Source organism: Peromyscus eremicus, chromosome 14 (assembly GCF_949786415.1).
Source record: "Peromyscus eremicus chromosome 14, PerEre_H2_v1, whole genome shotgun sequence".
Taxonomy (NCBI): domain Eukaryota; kingdom Metazoa; phylum Chordata; class Mammalia; order Rodentia; family Cricetidae; genus Peromyscus; species Peromyscus eremicus.
In genome coordinates, this window is record NC_081430.1 from 51,123,114 (window position 1) to 51,142,745 (window position 19,632).

At 50.6% G+C, this 19,632-nt stretch overlaps 1 protein-coding gene across 1 annotated transcript in view; it reads right to left on the reverse strand.

Moving 5' to 3' along the window:
- Positions 1-19,632, reverse strand: part of Prima1 (proline rich membrane anchor 1) — a 52,316-nt gene continuing 32,684 nt past the window's right edge. The window contains exons 4-5 of the mRNA XM_059279562.1: positions 7,325-7,454; positions 1-1,708 (exon numbers count right to left, since the gene is read on the reverse strand). Of these exons, the coding sequence (XP_059135545.1) occupies positions 1,606-1,708; positions 7,325-7,454 (233 nt within the window). The 3' untranslated portion in view covers positions 1-1,605. The remainder of the gene's footprint in view (positions 1,709-7,324; positions 7,455-19,632) is intronic.

Genomic DNA, 19,632 nt, shown 5'->3' on the forward strand with positions numbered 1-19,632 from the left:
CAAAGAGGACTGCCAGGTGTCCCCCTGGGTGCGGTGAGGGAAGCCCCACAGAAGGCTCTTGGCAACCCCATGCCAGAGCTAAGGTATGCTGTGAAGGTGAAATTCAAACCCAACCCAAAACCATGTCCTCAAGGAAAGGAGGGCAAATGTCAATTAATGGAGGCATGCCCTGGACCTCCCCTTAGCCTGCACCCCTTAGCCTATACCTATTGACTCAGGAGCAGGGCAGTAGCAGCTTCAGGGTACCCATCCACTTGGAACTGATTTTTTTTTTGTCCCTCAGTTTTACCTGGCTTTGAAATTCTCATGTAGCACAAACACCCACCAGACAAGATCTCTGGTGGCTGAAGAGGAAGCTAATGAACTCAGCTAAATCTCTACACTGTGGGGGTGTTGCCTTCCAGTAGGCCAGTTTCCTTCTAGGCAAGTACATGGGGCTGGTGAGGGGAGCCGGGCGGGGGGCCAAGGAACATAAAATCACAAAGGTCAAGGGATGTGCCTCACTGTGTGGGTGGCCTCCAGGGAAACAAGCCTGTGGGCAGAGGGTTAGCAAGGCTAGATGGTTGTTCACCACTTTCCCTTCCTCCCACATTTGGGAGGGTTTGGCGCCTTTAGAGCCCTGGCCACAGAAAGCCACTTCTGGGAGACACAGAAGAAAGCCACCTTCTCCTGGGAACTTTCTGAGTACCAAATTGAGGTTTCAAGGGACTGTTGGGGGTAAGTGGGGGGCACATAGCACCAGACCAGCATCGGCCTGGCACAGAGTGCCCACATGGGTTTGGCACAAGTTGCAACCTCTGCCTGGTGAGGCAGGGCCTGGCTCACATTGATGCTTCCTGAAGAGCCAGATGTGGGATGTCAGAGCAGGTGCAAAGGGAACCTCTGATTTTCTTGGGACACCCTCAGCCTGGGCTTAAAGGGAGACACTGAGTCCACTCCCAGGGGACTATATAGGCTGGGCTCACTGCTTCCTGAGGCAGGCATGCAGTCAGGAGCCACAGGCTAGGCTGTGGGTGGCAAAGGAGGGTGACACAGGCTCTGGAGACGGAAGACCACAGCAGGTACAGTTATGGACAGATGTATGGGAAGCACCTTTGGAAGGGGACATTTGTCTCATGGCTGTGTGATGGCTTTTGTTAGAATGTCCACAGAGAAGCAGGTGAGCTTCCTGCATGAGAGGAAGCTTCCAGATTGGAGTAGTCCCTGGATCTCCTTTCTTCTGGTTAAAGTGGGGTGTCTTTCTGTCCCAGGCAGACAGACAGATAGACCCTCTGCTTTCACTGGAGTACGTGTTTTTTTAGCAACTGGGTGACAGTCAATGCGCCCAACACAAGACAAGAAGAAGGGTATGGAGAGCCCTGGGTGGTGCTTCTGCTTAGGGGCCACATGCAGGGGAGCCTGGCTCAAGCCTGGTGTCTGTGCTGCACCCCCAGGGGTTGACCAGGGCTAGCCTGGGAAGAGGATGCTTTCTCTTTCAGGAGGCCCGAGGCCCGTAAAGCATGAAGTCCTGGACAGGCCCAGGGTCAGCTCATGTCCACCTGTCATCCCATGTCCAACAGTGCCACCAAGGTGCCCTTCCAGCCAGTGGGTCCAGGGCCTGCAGATTCATACTACCGCAGTGTTCACATCCACCCCTTTGCTACTCTGGGATGAGCTCATGGGATATTCAGCAACACTGGTGCCATTTTCATCTTTTCTCAGTGGTTTCCTAGAAAGGATTGGGGAGGGGAACAAGGACATCGTTAGTTGCAAGCAATTGTGATAGTGTAACCTCCAAACCAGAGTCCAGGTTAGCACCTCTGTGGGGTCAATCAGAAGCCAAGAAGACTCTTAACTAGGGTGACCATACAATTTCATATACAAACCAGGGCCTATCGACAAGGAAAGATGGGACAGGGACAAGTCTGAATTGGAACTGTTCTGGACAACCCAAAATGTGTGGTCAGCCTAGTATGATCAAGCTCTGATTGATCCCTTTGGGAGCAGTTGGTTCATAAGGAGCGGCATTAGTAATTGGATTTTGCATCCTGCCTCTGTGCAATCAAAACAATGGTAAATGTGATGAATGAATGGTAAGGGTGGTGGGTGGCATTAGTGGTGCTGGCTGGTGATGGTAGTGTTGGTACAGGTGATGCTGCTGGTGGTGGTTATGGTGATAATTGTGATAGAGGAGATGTTAGCGAAGTTAGTGTTGGTAGAAGAGATGATGGTGGTGGTTGCAGTGGAGATGCTGGTGGTGATGGTAGAGGGGATGATGCTGATATAACCATCATAATGTGATAATGACGGTGGAGGAGGTGGTGGAGATGCTGGTGGTGATGGTAGAGGGGATGATGTTAGAGGAGTTGGTGGTGATGTTAAGTGATGATGATGATGGAGAAGGTGATGGAGATGCTGGTGGTGATGGTAGAGGAGTTGGTGATGTTAGTGATGATGATGATGATATGATGATGATGATGATGATGATGATGATGATGATGATGATGATGGAGAAGGTGGTGGAGATGCTGGTGGTGATGGTAGAGGGGATGATGGTAGAGGAGTTGGTGGTGATGTTAGTGGTGATGATGGTGGAGGAGGTGGTGGAGATGCTGGTGGTGATAGCAGAAGTGATGATAGTGGTGGTAGTTGTGGTAGTGATGATGGTGGGGCAGATGGAGGTTATGGTAGCGATGGTGGGGTATAATAGCCGTGGTCATGGTTGGGTTGATAGTGGTAGTGGTGGCAGTGATTGTGGTGATGATTGTGGTGGTGATAATGATAAAGAATTTCCAAGCTGAGTTAGCACACACCAGTGGTTCTTTAACAGTTTGAACCATCTGAGGCTCATTTTAGAGGCCACTGAACCCAAGATCCATTCCCCTTATGTACACAGGGATCGGAAAAGCCAAGAGGGAGGCCCTGAAAAGGGTCTAGTCCACTCGCTGAGAGTGTAAAAATCACAGTGCTATTTCCTCACCTGGCTGAAATCCTCTTTCCTCCTTTGAGTCATTCGGGGGTCTCTGGCCTCCACCCTGAGTATCTACAAACTCCTGGGCTGGATTGTACAATCTGTATTTCACACCACTATACTGCTGTATCTTAGGTAAAGATGACTCCAGTTACACATAGCTCAGGCACCTCCTATGTTCTCAGAGGTACCCGGATGAATGGCTCTGGCTAAGTATTATCTAGACATTTATGGCCATCTTCAAAAGCTCAGGGATTGATTGCTTCTGCCTTCTCAAGCACCCTTGGAGTCTCCCGCAAAGACAGGATGAGCAGGCATGGTATTTAGTGACTGGTTCAAAGACCTTTGGATGGACTCAGAAAAATCTTAGCAAAGGGGAATGCAGGCGGGTGGTCAGTGGAGTCATGAGATGATCAGGACTTCTCACATGACACACTAAGGTCAAGTCTGTTCACATTCTCCTCTTTCTTGTAGTGGAAGTTGTTCACAGAGGAAATCACCCCAGATGGCTGAGCCTAGCCACTGTGGCTTTTGGAAAGGCAAGATCAAATCCACACTTCCTCTCCTGGTGTGTCCTGCTTTCAGGTAGAGAAACTCTTGTCCCTCCTTAGGGTCTCCTGAAGAAGCTAGGCTGGAGTTAAGACAGTCATTTCATGGGGCAGTGTGGGGAGAGAAACTGAGGCTGAGTGAAAGCTTTGATTGCCAAGGGCCCCAGCTGCATTGCAGTAGGACCTGGACTATCATCTTTGGCTGTCCCTTTAGGCCAGCATGCCCAGCAGGCATTCTCTTAAGAGTGGGCTCTGCAGTCCAGTTGCTTGGGAAAGCGTCCTTACACCTCCTCCCGGAGATCCTTCAAAGTCTTATTGAGCTTTCCAAGAACTCCATCTTGCCTAGCTTTAATCCAAGATGCCCCACTTCACGGGGCCCATGAGCTCCCAGATGCCAGCTCATGGTGAGGGTGGCATAAAAGATCCTCATGATAAGTAGACTTAGCCTTTACACCTCCTGGCATCAGAGTTCCTAGCTGTTCCCAAAGCCTTCTGGGCTTCACTGGTGCCAGCGAAAGCTGAACTATTCCCAAAGCAGAAGCTAGCTCTTGGACTCCATTCTCTCACCAAACATGTCATTCATGGGTGACACTGGCCATGTTAAGGGGCAGAGGCCACATCTTCAAGAACCTCAGCTTTCCACCACTCTCTACCTGTATGAGCTCAGGCAATCTAGGCAACTTCTCTGAGCCTCGGTTTCCATATCTATAAAATGGGTATAATGCCAGTGTCCCCTTCGTAGGTTTATTGGAAGGATTAAAGACATTAGTGCACATCAAGCATGTGGATGAGTGTCTGGCATATAGTAAGTGCTCTGTAAGTATCTGTTAGCTCTCAGCACTGCTGTCAGAGAGGTGTGGTGGGAACTGCTTGGCTGGCCAGCGATGGCCATCATACCGTGCTCCAGTCTATCCAGAGTTCCTACTTAACATGCACCTTCTGAGGCTCTGGAAGAGCTAGCAGACATTGCTAGGACTCCTGATCCTCCAATCTGTGGGCCAACCTGGGCTGATCCCACTAAGCCAGGCAGAGGCCACAGAGAACTCCTTTAAATGGCCTGGTTCCTAAAACCAAAAGGAAGGCAAGTGAGCATCTCCATGTGCTCTGGCTTCTGGGCAGAGGGGATAAGGGACGTGGCCTTTCTATTTGGAGACCTTCTGTCCCCACCCACTAGGTGCTCTTGATCTCCCCTAGGGAGCGCCATGTGCAAGGCTCCAGCTTCAGAGCCCAGAAGGGCTTCTGCAGGAACTGCCTCCACCGGTATTCCTTCGTCTGGACTCTAGGGCTCTGCTGGCAATGAGCCGACACCATCATCCTCAACTGCTGTTCTGTGAGGAGGGGGCCTGAGTAGCTCACAGAGGGGGAAAAGATGCATTCATCCTTCATGCTACCCAGCCCTGCACACACACACACACACACACACACACACACACACACACACACAGTCCACAGAGGCCCAACTTGAGCCTCCTCCATAGAGTACAGACTTCCCCAACCTTGAGTCCACAGCCAGCAAAAGCTTCCCCCAGCCACCAAGGTGTCACTAGGAGAAGCAAATGGTACATGGGCACCTCTCTTTCCACATCCAGGTAAAGGTAAGCCCTAGATGTGGCCTATGAGCATCCTCACATCATCTTTCAGCTATCCGGTTTGGCTCTGGGAGACTTTGCACATGCTCAGAAAGAGGAGCAGTAGAGGGCATGGCGGAGTGGGGAAGGTCTCCCCCAGGCTGGGACTCTCCTCTGCGGAGCACTGTTGCTCTGCAGTCAAGGATCTGTACTGGATGAAGCCCTTCCCAGCATGGATGCTGGAGAAAGTACTGCCAGGTGACACATGGAATACTAGAGAGGGAACTTCCATGATTATCTCAGGCTCTCTGGGTACTCTGTAAACCCCTGGAATACCACATGGTGATGAGGGGTCAATATTGTTTGTGGAGGAGACTGTGGGAGGCCCATACGGCACCTGATCCACTGAGGGTCTTGGCACCTGCTTTTCTGAGGCTCCATCCAGCAGAGTAGGTACCTACAATACCAAAAAGGTAATTGTGTTCTTGGAAACAGCCCCTATCTATTTTACTCTATCACCAGGCACACACAAGCCCCCTCTTCCTGGGCACTGGTTCCCAAGATGACCTTGGGCAGCCCAGATTACCTGTCCTGGATTTCCAGAAGCTCTTCTTGGCCTAGGCCTCCTGTCCACAGGAGGCTGGGGCAGGAGGATTGAGGGCCTGAGGCCCAGCCTGAGCTACATCATGAGAACCCATCTCAAAAATATATGCATGTACTGAACCTATAATTTGGGGAAGGAACCAGACTGACAAGAGGTGAATGGGGAAGAGAGAGTTGAGCATGCCAAGATCCCAGCCCTAAAGCTATGTATGAAACAGAGGGGCCCCAACCCACTGGGAAAGGAGGACATGACGAGCTTGACCATATTGAACAGTGGCCTTGTCAGCTCCAGAAAAAAAGTCACCTCCATGGCTCAGTCAAGGGTGGCGCCTGCACAGTCACCCCAAGGTACACAATGAACAGCTCATCCTCCGATTCTGAAAGCCCCATAGGCTCGAGGCTCAAGTACTGTCAACTAGAATTGGGATTCACCAGGCCCCTCTGAGTGCCCACAGCAGCCGGTTGTCCCCTGGCCTAGGGACCAGACCCTCTTGTCAGGTGAGTAGTTTATGGCAAAAGAATCTTTACCATTTATAAGCATTACCTGTCTCTGCTAATGGAGCCAGCACATAGTAGGTATACACAAAACAGTTTAGCAGTGGGACACTCCATCCACTTTGGTGTCCAAAGCAAGGTCTGTATCTAGAGTTGCTGGGTCTCAGGGCCTCTGGGCCTGTTTGCCTGTCTGTCTGTCCTTCTGACCCCACCCAGCAAGGCACAGACATCAAATCCCCACAGTCCCTCTTTTCCACTCCACAGGAAGGGGCAGGCAGGAGTGTGGAGGTTCATCAGCAATGCCAAACTTTAGTTGAGCACCCCAACATGGTAAGAGGTGGTCTTTGGCACCACACCAATCTGGATTCAAATTCTGTTACCACGGCAGCTCCCTAACTCTCTGAAGACCCAGTTTCCTAATCTGAAAGCTACAGCACACGGGGAGGAGGTAGGAAGGGTTGGACGAAGGACACGGGGGAGGGAGAAGAAGGCAAAGCCTCGCCTGGGAACTCCAGGCATCTAGTCAGTTCCTGAGTACCCCAGGGAGGCCCTGAGTACCCCAGGGAGGCACATGCCCAGGTCTGTGTGGCATGTCGCCCCTCTCCTGCCCAGGTGTCCTGGCTTGAAGCCTGTGTGCTCAATGACCACACCCTCATTTTAAGTCGTTTGCCATTCTTTTTGTTTTTGAATTATTAAAACAAAATTACACAGAAGATTGGGTTCAGAAGAAAAAACTGAATAGTTTAGATGTTAACAATTATTCTAATAATAATTAGAAGTAACTTTTGGAGCACGGGAATTAGGGAAGAAAAACCCTTTCTCAGAAATACTATTCGTGACCGTTACCCTTCTGGTGCTTGGCAATGTTCTTGCATGGTTTTTGTATTATGCTGAAACAGACGTTTAACTGACAGAATCAAACTTCCTAAGGCTGGGAAGGTATGTCTGAGATCAACTCTAAAATGTTAAAGATACAAGGACAAGGAGGGAACCCCTGTAGCCATTACAGCACACTCATGGCAAGCATGAAATGGGGTAGGGTTGGAGAGGGTCCCCTGCCTATCCTTCCTTCTATCCTTCACAAAAGTGGCCAGGCAGTTGACATCCGGGCCAGCTGGGCTCCCGAGGGGCTCCACCTGGCACTGTGGTTGGACACTCACCTCTTTATGGCTTTGTAGCAAATGATGACCAGCACAGTCAGAAACACCAGGGAGGCACAGACGACAGCGACGATGATCACCAGCCCCGACCACCAGCTGTCCTCCGCGGGGCACGAGGTAGAGTTGGGAGCTGAAAGAGACTAGGGTCTGAGTCTCCGAGTGAGAGAGGTGAGTCTGTGTGATATTGGTGAGGGAGTGGTACTCACAGTCATCCATCACCCCCAGTAAGGCCCTCTGACCTCTCCGGCTTTCTCTACCCCCACCTTAGCAGGTGACGTCATGCTTGGCCCCCAGCCAGCCCCTCCCCCATTCAGTGCCTCCATCACGCCTTGGCAAGCTCAGAACTGGGGTTGAGCGCCTGGCTAAGCAGGCCTCCATCCTCCCAGGCATGAGCTAACTAACTGACAGCAGGGTCAGGTTTAATTTCCCATGAAAAATAACAGAACATCTCATTCTCTCAGTCAAGGCATTAAATCCGGTGCGTCTGCGGTTGGGGGTGGGGTGATGGGCTCGCAGGGGACTTAGGAGGAGGGAGGAGGGAGGCTGGCCCCTCGATGTGTTTCTGAACTGAGTTTCTTGTGAGAGGCTCGCTCCTCATGCCTGGATTCGGCCCAGGTGATGCTACCAGCAGCTTTCTCAGTGTGCGTGGAAGGGCCCAGAACACGGGAAGGTGTGTGACTGGGACAGCTTCTGACACCTGACTCCACAAGACCTTCCTGTCCTCACCCTACCCAGGAGGAGTCCTTAGGGTAAGCCTGTTCCCTCGTGGGGGGCAGTGTTGGTGCTCATCTGGAGTACAGGTCTTAAGAGACTGTTTATTTCCCTGTGATTAAGGCAAAGAGAGAGCCTAGCCCCATCCCAGAGGTCTGGGAAGAACCAGACAGGACAAAGTGCTGGGTATCACAAACGGACTGGGGGAGGGGAGGGGAAGAGGCATGAGAGCAGAGGGAGGGGGAGGGAGGAGAGGAGTGGACATAACACACAGACAGACAGTGCTACATAAGTTATTAGTATATGTGAAGATCTGAGCAAGAGTCAAAACTCTGTCCCCAATTCTGTCCGCTCAGCACTAGGCACTCTGAAGGAGTTAAGATGACTCAAGACCGGGATGTGTCCAGGGGGGATTCCCTTCTGTCAGTATACCACCTGACAGCCGCGGCAGATTTTTACCCCAGCAGAAGCCATGCCCCTTATTCCCAACACTTTCAAAATATCCTTGAGTCTCTTCTTCAATAATCCCTAACCTGGGGCAACCATCCTAAAGATTGCTAAAATAGTAGATAAGATTCACTTGTTCCTAGCATTCATATAAATCAAATCATGCAATAAGCACATTCTTTTTTCTTTTACACTTACTTTATTTATTTAGCAGTGTTGGGGATTCACCCAAGTAGCTGCATCATTTAGTAGTTCTCCCTTTTTTGTTGATGAATAGTATTCCCCCGCCCCGCCCCCCCCCATCTTCCTATGCTGCAACTGTTTGTCCATTTATCTGCTGATGGACTCCTAGGCTATTTGCAGATTTTTGGTCTCTAGGAAAAGCTGCAACAAATATCTGTGAAGGAATCTTTTATATAGACAGTTTCATATTCCTCTTGGGTAAACACATGTTATAGGATGGTCCTGGTGTGTGTGTGTGTGTGTGTGTGTGTGTGTGTGTGTGTGTGTGTGTGTGTGTGTTTAACATCGTAAGCAAACACCTAGATGTCTTTCTCAGATGTTCACACTCTGGTACCCACCCAGGCAGAACCAAGAAGGAGAAGTGGAAATAGAGAGAAGGAAGTGAACACATCATGGGATCCAGGAAGATGTTCTCTGACTCCCAGGGGATTGGGGCTCCCTATTAACAAGCACATAGCTCCCCACAGATCCTCAGAAGAACCAGAGACACTCTGGATGAAACCGTTGAGGCAGGGACACTACCAGGCTGCTGTCAGCTGGCAGGAGCTGGCCTTAGGTACTCAGTCCCCACGCAGACACTGAACGGTGCCAGAGAGCCAGCAGGACGATTGGGTCTCATGCTCCCATCCATGAGCTCATTCGGTGATTTTGTTGATAACATCAAACTGGAAATCTTCCCCTTTGGGAGCATTTTTTCAGTCTTCCCAGGGTGACCTAGTAGAGCTCTAGTGCCCTGCCCAAGCTGCAGTCTCCCACGGCTGCACTGCTCCAGCACCCACAAAGGTTTGCCCCTCCTTTTTGTGGAGGAGAAAGCTCTTTTTTCCATGTCTGTGAGTCTGCCCCAGGCTCTGACCTGTCTGGGCACATCCCTAGGGTCATTCTGCCCTGTGTGTTGCAGCTGCAGTCTTCCTGCGTGTGTGTTCTCAGTGAGTGGTTGCACCTCAGAATGTCCCCAAGCATTTGGAAGCACAGGAAGGGGAGGAGCTCTCTTTGGTCACCACAGTGAATGATTCCATCAGCTAGGGGCGTTAACAGTGATATACCTAAGTTAGAACTGTCCCTCAAAGACACCAGCAAGGCCCTCCTTAGAAATCCCATCCACATGACAGGTTGCAAAGCTCAGTCTGGAATTTGACAGGGCCTCTTTCCTTATACTCTGCTAGTGGGGTGGGGATTTTCTTTTTATGGTCATTATTCAAAGCATTGGTACTGGAAGCAGCTAGCTCTGGTTGTGTGTCCTTCTGTCTGAGAGCCTGGGGGACTCAGCAGGTGCAGATGAACACCGCAAGTGTGGAAGGCAACAAGCGAAGACAGAAACACTCCATCTGTGGAGAGGAGGTATCTCAAGAGGCCTGGTGGCATAACACATGGATTTTGGTCACAAACTAGAGATAGATTGGAAGATGGCATTCGTATTTATCCTTGCTTGAGTTGATTAGAGAATGCCAGAGCTTGAGGGAGCCTGGGTGTTGTCATTCAGGAAAGAAAATAAACATTGGCACAACTTATGTGAGGGCTAGAGTGGGGACCTCGAGATCTTGGAGCTGCCCACTACTGGGTACTGCCTCAGTTTCCTTCAATACCTCTGCAGAGATGATGAAAGCTCACCATGTGGGCAGGCTAGAGGCTCACATTTAGAGACAGCTTTCTGATAGAGCTCATCCATGCATGCATTCCCCTGGACATGTACTGAGCATGCTCAGTGCCCACTGCTAGGAGCTGGGGGTACAGAGATGAATCAGACACAAGCTGTCCTCTGCCAGACCTGGCGCCAGCTGCCCGGGGATGATGATAAAGCTGACTAAGACCTGATCTTCTTGCATGAGGAGTTAGCAATCTCCCGAAGAAGCGACACGCACTGATTGCCAATACGCAAGGGAAGGACAACCTGCACACTGAGTTGGCAATCCTGGGTGACAGGCAGGTGGCCAGACCAGACGGAGGAGCGTCAAGCACCAGGAAAGAGCTGCCTCAGTCTCCGCTGTCTCTGTCACTCCCTTTGAACATGACAGGAAGGCAGGAGCTGTCCTGAGTCCTCAGGGTCATGTCACCGTTTCCTGAGCCTCAGTGAAGTTGACACATCAGCCAGCTCTCCTGACCCTGTGCAGACGATGGGGCAGGCAGCCAGGAGGGCACTGGAAAAGGGCCCAGGCTCAAGTCTGCTGTGGCAAGGGAGTCTCATTCTTTTAGTCAGCACATGCTGCATTAAAGGGCTGGGAATATCCAGCCTAGGCCAGGCCCTGGACACCATGGTTAAAAGCTTTGGGACTTCTGCTTCTAGGCAATGAGGGGAAATGGGGTGGGTCTGGCTGACTCCTAAAACATCCAGAATGTTCCAAATATATGAAACAATGAGCAATGGCAACAAGACAGTAGTCTTCAAATAATTTAAGATCTGGAGCTCTAAAGCCATTAGAGGAAGATGCTTCAAGATGTAGGCACAGGCCAGGACTTTCTGCAAGGTAACTCTGAGTCCAGGAAATAATCCCAAGAATGGACTGTTGAGATTGTATGACATTAAGAATCTTTTGCACAGCAAAGGAAATAATCGTCAGAGAAAAGAGATGGCCTGCTGACAATCTTCACCAACTACACATCAGATGGGATTAATATCTAGACTATAAAAAGAACTGAACAAAATAGATAGACAAACCACCCAATCAATAAACGGGCCAATGAGCTAAATAGAGAGTTCTCAAAAGAAATGCTTTAAAAGATGTCCAACATCCTGAGCCATCAAGGAGATGCAAATGCAAATGACTTGGAGATTCTTTCTCATACCCATCTGATCGGCTATCACTGAGAAAACAAATGGCAGCAAATGCTAGTGAGGATTCATCGGGCATGTGAATGGGTGCAGCCACCATGGGCATCAGCATGGATGCTTCTCAGAAACCGGAGACTAGAAATACCGCATAACTCAGCTGTATCACTGGGTACATGCCTAAGGAAATCTAACTCCTGCCACACTTACACATCCATACTCAGGGCTACACTGTTCACATTAGCTAAGGAATGGAACCAGCCTAGGTGTCCATCAGCAGATGAACGGATAAAGAAAATGTGGTTCATATACACAATGGGACTTTTTTCAGTTGTAAAGAAAAATGAAATGTTTACATTAGGGAAAAAAGGATGAAATCAGAAATTATTAAGTGAAATAAACCAGATTCAGAAAGACAAATGCTGTTTTCTCTCGGATGCACAATTAAGATTTAAGTGTGTGTGTGTGTGTGTGTGTGTGTGTGTGTGTGTGTGTATGTGTGTGTATGATGGATGCATGCACCCACACATGTTCATGAGTGTAGTCTGGGAAAGTAGAAAGAGGATGAGAGGAGGAGATCACTCATAGGGAGGGGTGGGTAAAAGGAGAGGATGGTGAAATACATGTGGTGTGAAAGCAGAAGGCAAGACTATTGGGGTGCAGGATGGGATGGAAAGAATGAGGGGAAGGGAGAGAGGATGAATGGGAACAATGTATAATGGCACAGATGTATGAAAAAGCCACAGTGAAGCCTGTTGCCTTGTATGCTAACTTAAATGATGACAACAATGACTATGACGATGATGATGATGTTGATGGTGGTGATGATGATGATGATGGTGATGATGAAGATGATGTTGATGGTGATGATGAAGATGATGGTAATGGTGATGATGGTGATGGTGGTGATGATGATGATGATGGACAGTAATTCCCAGCTTTCTACCTCAAGGAATTTCTAGAGCAGTGTAGGAGAGAGGAATCGAGGCAGTGACCAGGACAGAGGTGGTCCCTGCCCTAGGAAGTTCTGAGAAGAGTAGGGCCAATGGAAAGCAGAAGTGCTTCAAGGACATCAGTTACACATGTGGCAAGTGCTAGGATGGGAAAAGGGCTCAGCAGATCCTACAGGAGCCTGGAACAGAAGCAGGTAGGTGTGGCACTTCAGATACATCTGCTGAACGGGTATTTAAGGAGATGGAGGAGACTAGAAAGTCCCCTTGTGGGACTCAGAGACTTCAAGACATGTACCACACACCAAAGTGCCTGGCTGATTTACTGAAGGAATCTAACTCCTGCCATGGGCACACTGACACATCCATATTCATGGCTACACTGTTAGCAGTGGGTAAACTGAGGCCACGGAGCCAGGGACCTGGTGACAGCTCTTGCCACCAATTCAACACATGCTAAGAGGTAGGCTGAGAGAGCCAGCTGTTCCCAAACCTGGTGGGAGGGAACTAGGTGAAGCAGGGATGAACTAAAGTGGATGTCTAAGTTTTGCTTCCTGTTGCTGTGATATAAATACCCCAACAGAAGGAACCCAAGGGAACAAAGGTCTATTTCAGCTCACAGTTCAATGCACAGTCCATCGTGGTGGGGAAGTCATAGTAGCTGGAGCTTAAGAAAATGAGCCACATACATCCACAGTCAAGAGCAGAGATGCACATTAGCACTCAGTGTGTCCTCTCTGCTTTATACAGTCCAGGATCCCCTGCTCAGGGAACGGTCCTGCTCACAATCAGGATGAGACTTCCCATGTCAATTAATGCAATCAAGACAACCCCTCACAGACATTCTCAGAGGCTAATCCAGTTTCTCATAGGTTTTCTCAGAGGCCTTCCTTCTGGGTGCCGAGATCGTAGATGAGATACTATCGCAGAGGCTTTGAGGGGTCTGGAAGCAATCCTGTCTTTAAACGTTTAAAAGTCACCTTTCTGGGGCTGGGGAGGTGGACTGGTTGGTAAAACGCTTGCTGCATAAGAATGGGGACCCGAGCTTGGTTCCCCAGTGGCCATCAAAAGTTAGTGTGGTGCGGCACATCTGTCACTCCAGGTCTGGGGGACAGGTAGTGACAGGGACTGGCAGATGGATGAAACTTATTAAAGAAGAAAACCAAAGTTGACCTCAGGTACACAGACACACACACAAACACACACACACACACACACACACACACACACACACACACACACACGGTGAGGGGCAGTGTACAGCCATTTTCCATCTTGAGTCACGGCCTTATCTGGTGCTCTGCTTCTCAACCCTGTGTATGGCCCTCTCCAGAGGCACCCTGCTCTGAGGTCCGGCCTGAATGCCAGGCACTACTGGGACACCACAGGCTTTGGAGACATCCTCAGACATCTCTCCTTGGTTTCAAAGTCTTTGGTGACTCATGTGAAGGCTGCCCCAGTGGTTTGCGGCTGATTCCCTGGGAACTGAAAGGGTTGTAGGCCTAACTGGCCTTCATTCCGCTGGCTATGCTCAAGTGAGGAGGGCCTCCCCCACCCACCTCGCTCTCCTGTTTCTAGCTTCCAGAGCAGCCCAGGTCCACGGGCGGCTCACACACAGTGACAAATCAGGCCAGCATTGGCTTGTCTAGGTACTGTGGGTGTCAGTGGAGGTCAGCCCCTGTGGATGTCAGTGGAGGTCAGCCCCTGTGGATGTCAGTGGAGGTCAGCCCCTGTGGATGTCAGTGGAGGTCAGCCCCTGTGGATGTCAGTGGAGGTCAGCCCCTGTGGATGTCAGTGGAGGTCAGCCCCTGTGGATGTCAGTGGAGGTCAGCCCCCTGCTCCCTCCAGGGATAAGGACCCTGAACCTGCTTCCTGGAGATACTGTAGGCAAATGTCAGGCTGGGTCCCAAATCATTACATCTTAGGTTTACATGGTCTTATCAGCACCACCAGGTAGAGGTGCCAGAGCCTAGTTCCAAGCGACAATTTTATGGCACAATTGGTCTTCAGGGTGGCGCTCCTCTCTGTACTCTCCCTTCCAGCACCATAAGGGTGTCGTGGAAGCTGTCCTGTTTATCTAAGAAAGATTTGAGGACACAGGACACAGAGCACATTGACAAGTGAACAACCTGTCCCTGCCATAGCCAGTGAGCTAGGACATGCTCTGGTCCTGAGTGGTTTCCAAGAGAAGTGAGGAGCTAGGAGCTATGTTAAAGATTTGAGTGGTGACAGGATCTGTTTCATAATCCCTTAGGGACCAGGGAGGAAACTGAGGCTTGGAGTGGCCAAGGGGGGGTCTGCCCAGGGCTGTGTAGTAACCAGTCTGAGCCCCACTTTCTGACCTGGTCCCAAACCAAAGAGCATGCTTGCTCAGAAGTTCCCTTACAAGTTCCCAGCTCTTCCCCTGCCTCAATGCCTGAAGCCCTGGCACTGCTGGGCAGTTTGACACAGACCCAATGTCCACGAAGGAAGGCGGTATGGGGAGGGACACCACCTCTTTCTCATGGCCTGCCCCACATAGAGCCTCATTGTCTATGGATACAAGGAACTGACTCAGCCCCTGCTAGCCGTTCACAGGCACTGGGCATCCATGGGGAGGCCTGTGCCAGGGTGTCCACCACCCACGGGGGCCTCAGGGTCAGTGTGTGGGTGGAGCTGTTCCTCATTTCTCACCAGAGACCATGGGTTGGGCTAGACTGAAAACCACAGATAAACCACAAGGCGTTGGTGTTTGTGCACTCTGGAACCCAGGCCTCATATCTCGAGTTGCTAGGGGTGCACCCAGTGAAGAGAACACTGTCTTAGGATCCTAGGTCCCCACCCACGTTGGGGGGCAATATGTAGACAGGTAACGCCATGCCTGCTCTGTCTTGTGCACACCAGCCTTCCTGTAGCCCTGATGGAAGTCCTTCTCTACATCCCCAGTCATCCAGGTGCACCTGGACCAGGAGGGCAGCCACACTATGATATGAATAAAAACTTGTTCAGGCTCTGAAGGGTGTGGTGTCCGTGTGCTGCCAGGACTATATGGGGATGCAAAACACAGGGGCTGACAGGCCAGACCTTGGCTGGGATGCTCAGAACTCTGGACCTACATTCAGTGCAGCCCTAGAAGCCAGTGTCTCCTTAGCTTCACCGTGCATACAGCATCTCCCAGATGTGCACCACTGGCCTGGCCCAGGCTGGAGACATCGAACAGTAAGGGGTCCTCCTCAATCTCGCCAGGAGCTGTGCCTCCATCCAGATTCAGCCCCACACCAAACCTTCTCCCTTCTGGGCTCCTTTCTCTGAGCCTCACAGCCATCAGGGGACCCGCACCCCTCCTCTTTCTCTTCCTCTGCTTTGCTTCCCTCCTGACCTCTGACTCGCTCAGGTGAGCCCATCTTCCTCACATCCAGTGGTTCCTCCCCCCCTGGGCGTCCATTGCTCAGTTTAGTGCAGTGATTATCCACAGTGGCTTTGAATTGGGAGCTAGAGTTGAAGTCTGAGCTCTGGGTTGGGCAAGCTATTCAGTATGTTAGATTTTATCTGTTTCACCCACTGTAACTTGGGAGAAGCCACGGGACCTCCTGCAAGGAGGTACCAGGATTAGAGAAGATCCACAGACAGACAGCTGTGCCTGTGGCAGCTGAGCATTAAGTCAATGAAGTGAGAACTGGCAGCCAGAAGGGAAGGTGCCAAAGAGGGTTCGGAGGGATGGACGGAGGGAGCCTGTTGAGGGCTCTGTAAGAGGGACTGTGTGGGAGGAGACGCAGAGAGCCGGCATACAGGGCTTTGTTGCCAAAGGCAGGAGCCCCCATGGAGCCATAGACATGGGGAAGCAATGACCAGAGAAGGATTTTCAGGTGTGTGGTAGAGCACATGTGTGCGCATAGTGAGGGACAGGCAGTGAAGGAGAAAGAGAATCCACTGGGTGTGTTCTAGGAGAGAGGGAGAAGATTAAGGACCCTGAGCCAGCCAGAGGAAGACCCCCGCCCCCTCGCCAGATCAGGAGTCCCTGCCTGGGTCTCTGATGGAGCCCTGCTGTGTAGGAAAGGTAGGCTGGAAGCTTTTACTGCATGGGGTGGTTGTGTCTAGAGCCTGGGTGCTTCTTTTTTGGATGTGTCAATCATTTCAGGAATAGTTGTGAAGCCAAGGCAAAGTACTGAGGGTACCAAGGGGGAGTGGCGGGATGTAAACCAGTTGTCTAGAAGAGTGAGTGATTGATGATGTCGTGAGGGGAAGTGTGAGGTGAAAGACCCTAAGAGCCTTGAGATCATGAACCCAAAGTTCAAGGCCATGTGTCTTGCTCAGGCCACCTTCCACTGCACAGGACAGGTGGGATGCAGAGAAGCCAAGAGTGGCTCTGTCCAGTGGGTTATGATGAAAGGAATGCCGAGTGTGGGTGCTCGCAGGGAGCAAGGACAAGGTTAGACAGCCGAGGGAACCATGGCACAGAACCTGAGGACATCATCTCAGAATTGGGACCGAGACAGATTTGAACCTGTGACCCCTCAATAGATAGAACACAAGCAGTCAAGCAAGTCTGTAGGTACAGAGACTGCTGGGAGATGTTTTAGAGGAAATGAGACGGGGAGGCAGGAGGAGTCAATTCTGTGTGGAAGGGGAGCTGCTGTCACTGTAAGAATCAGGGTCCCCTCTCTCAGGAGATATTGACCCTTAGTCCTACACGGAAGGGCCAAGGAGGTAGCCCTAAAGAAAGGGCTTACCTGGATGGGCCTATGGTGGCAAAGGCAGACTAGACACCCCCAAACACACACACACACACACACACACACACCCCTCTAGGCAAAGGGCTCGAGATTCTTCCATCTGTTGACTCCAGCCAGCAGCCCATGCTCCATGGACCACTCTCTGCTCTAATGTCTTTCTGCCCTGTGTCTGGGCACAGAGCCCAGTGTGGTGGTGGTGTGGCTGTTTATCATCAAGAGCACCATTTCTCAAGGCTCGGCTCCTGTGGGGCACTTAAAAACCCGGATGCATTATTAATAATCGTCTCCTTCATTCCTGTGCCTAATTAGGAGAGGCAAATTATGAATCAGGTTCATGTCTCTCTGGTGGGGGGCAGCGACAGCTTCTCCTGGGTGAGGAAAAGATCACAGGGAGGTCTGGGCAAGAGCTGGGAACAGTGGGTCACAAGCTGGTATAATTAATTTTGCTTCTGTGGGGACTGAGAAACACGACCTCCCTTGTCTCTCTCCCAAATAGCCCTCTTTGTTAGGTTCTCAAAAGTGAAGATTTGTTACTCCGGGAGCCTGGCCCAACCTTTTCCTGTCTGCTCTGGTCCCCTTCTCAAATCTGCCATGCCTGCTGGCCCCAACAAGGCTGCAGGTGCAACACAGCACAGAGGGTCACGTTTGCCAGCTCGAGGACAGCACAGCCCTGTCCAGAAGTGACAATAAGCTCCCATATCTAGAAAGCTCTGAGTGACCACGGAGCTGATCTCCTTACCCTGTCCTCACTGTTCTAGTGTGAGTCCACTCGCCCACTCCTGCAGTGTGCAGCGCACAGGGATAGACGCTAGGAACAGGATGGACGCTGCTCTCAGAACACCAGTAACCCAGAGGACAGGCGTTAATTCAATAGTCATCAAGAAAATGCAGGCTGGGATTCCAACCTCACCCAGACACCTGTCGGTGTCTAAGAGACAAACGCCATAAAACAAACAGGTAGTAATGCCATGACACGGGAACCAGTGGGAGTTGACAGAGCATACTGAACTCATTTTTGCTTAAGAGAAGCTTGTGGTCCAAGGATGGAGAAATGTTCTTGCTATCTCTAGGAAACGCCCAGCAGAGTCTCTGCGCTTACCAGCATCAATAGATGAGAGACGGCTTTCCCCTTTCATGATGGCCCTTAGCCCATGATGGAGGCCTTGGGAATGCCCAGGTTGGTAGAAGCAGTTCTTTCTAAACAGTTAATTATTTAAAAGAAAGTCTCAGGGTCACCTTGGACCAGTGGTGATGAACTCTGGTCTGAAGGTTGACTCTGGGCTGCTGCTTGTCCTACAAACAAGGTTTTAACGGAAATATCTACTGCGTGGCCTTTGACAAAAGTTTGCTTACCTCTAAGGGATACCGTTCTTACCTCAGATTCCTCATCCATCTTAACAGAATCTGGGTCTGCGCTGAAAAATTACATCTCATTTGTATTGTAAGTGTGAGCATTCTGGTTCTTCAATTTTACTATTTTCCCAAATGTCACACCAATTCTCGAGTGTAATCTCTAGATTTGTGGCACCGAGCGCTCTCTGTTTTCTAGGAAGTTTAAGAGTGACAACGTGATAAGCAGTCAAGCACAACAGACAGACAGAAAGACAGACAGTTCACATCTTGACTTGGTAAATCATACTCACTAAGTCATTGCTCAGCCAGAGCACACAGCCTTCAAGTTCTCATCCACAGAAGCAGTGATGGCGTTTCCCTGGGAGGCTGGAGGAAAGCACCTTCCAGTGTGGGCAAGGACGCAAGGCCTCTGCTTTGGATGCCATTGGCCCAGAACTGTAGCCCTTCTTCTAGCCGGGCTGCTTGAGAGGCAGGGGCAAAGCACAAGCAAGGAGCCTGGAGAATCTCAGTCTCAAATGGCATCTTCAACCAGTGCTTGGCAGGGTTGGGGACCTGTGGCCGTGCTCGGTGCTCTAACTCGGCTTCTTCTCATACCATCCCACCTCCTCCATGGCCCCACAGTCTCCCCTGGAAACATCTGCTTTTAAAATCCTCATGGGAGGTTCCAAGGACAAGTTCCACATCAAGACACTCAGACACGAGGTCACCAAGGGCTGACAGTCCCTGGCAGCCTTAGAGGATGAAATTCTATCCCAAGGAGGTGCATACGAACTCTATGTTCTGGACGACTAGCTCCCAAGACCTCCTGCCCTTTTCTGGTTCTCTGAACACAGCCTGGGTCTTGTTTAAAAGTCTCTGTTAGGTGACGCTAGGATCAGTTCTGTCCTGGCTGAGGCCACACAAGCACAATATGCTGAGAAAGTCCCTGATGCTCATCAGGCCTCTGTTTAATTCAGGGAAGAAAACTGACATGTATGTGGCTTTGAGACAAAACCATACTTAGAAGTACAAGTATCCGCGCTGATTTTCCAGGGGCACGCTGTCCAATACAGTAGCTATCATCTACATGTGACTACTTAAGCTTGATTTAAACGATCAGTATTGTAAGGGCTGGAGAGACGTCTCAGT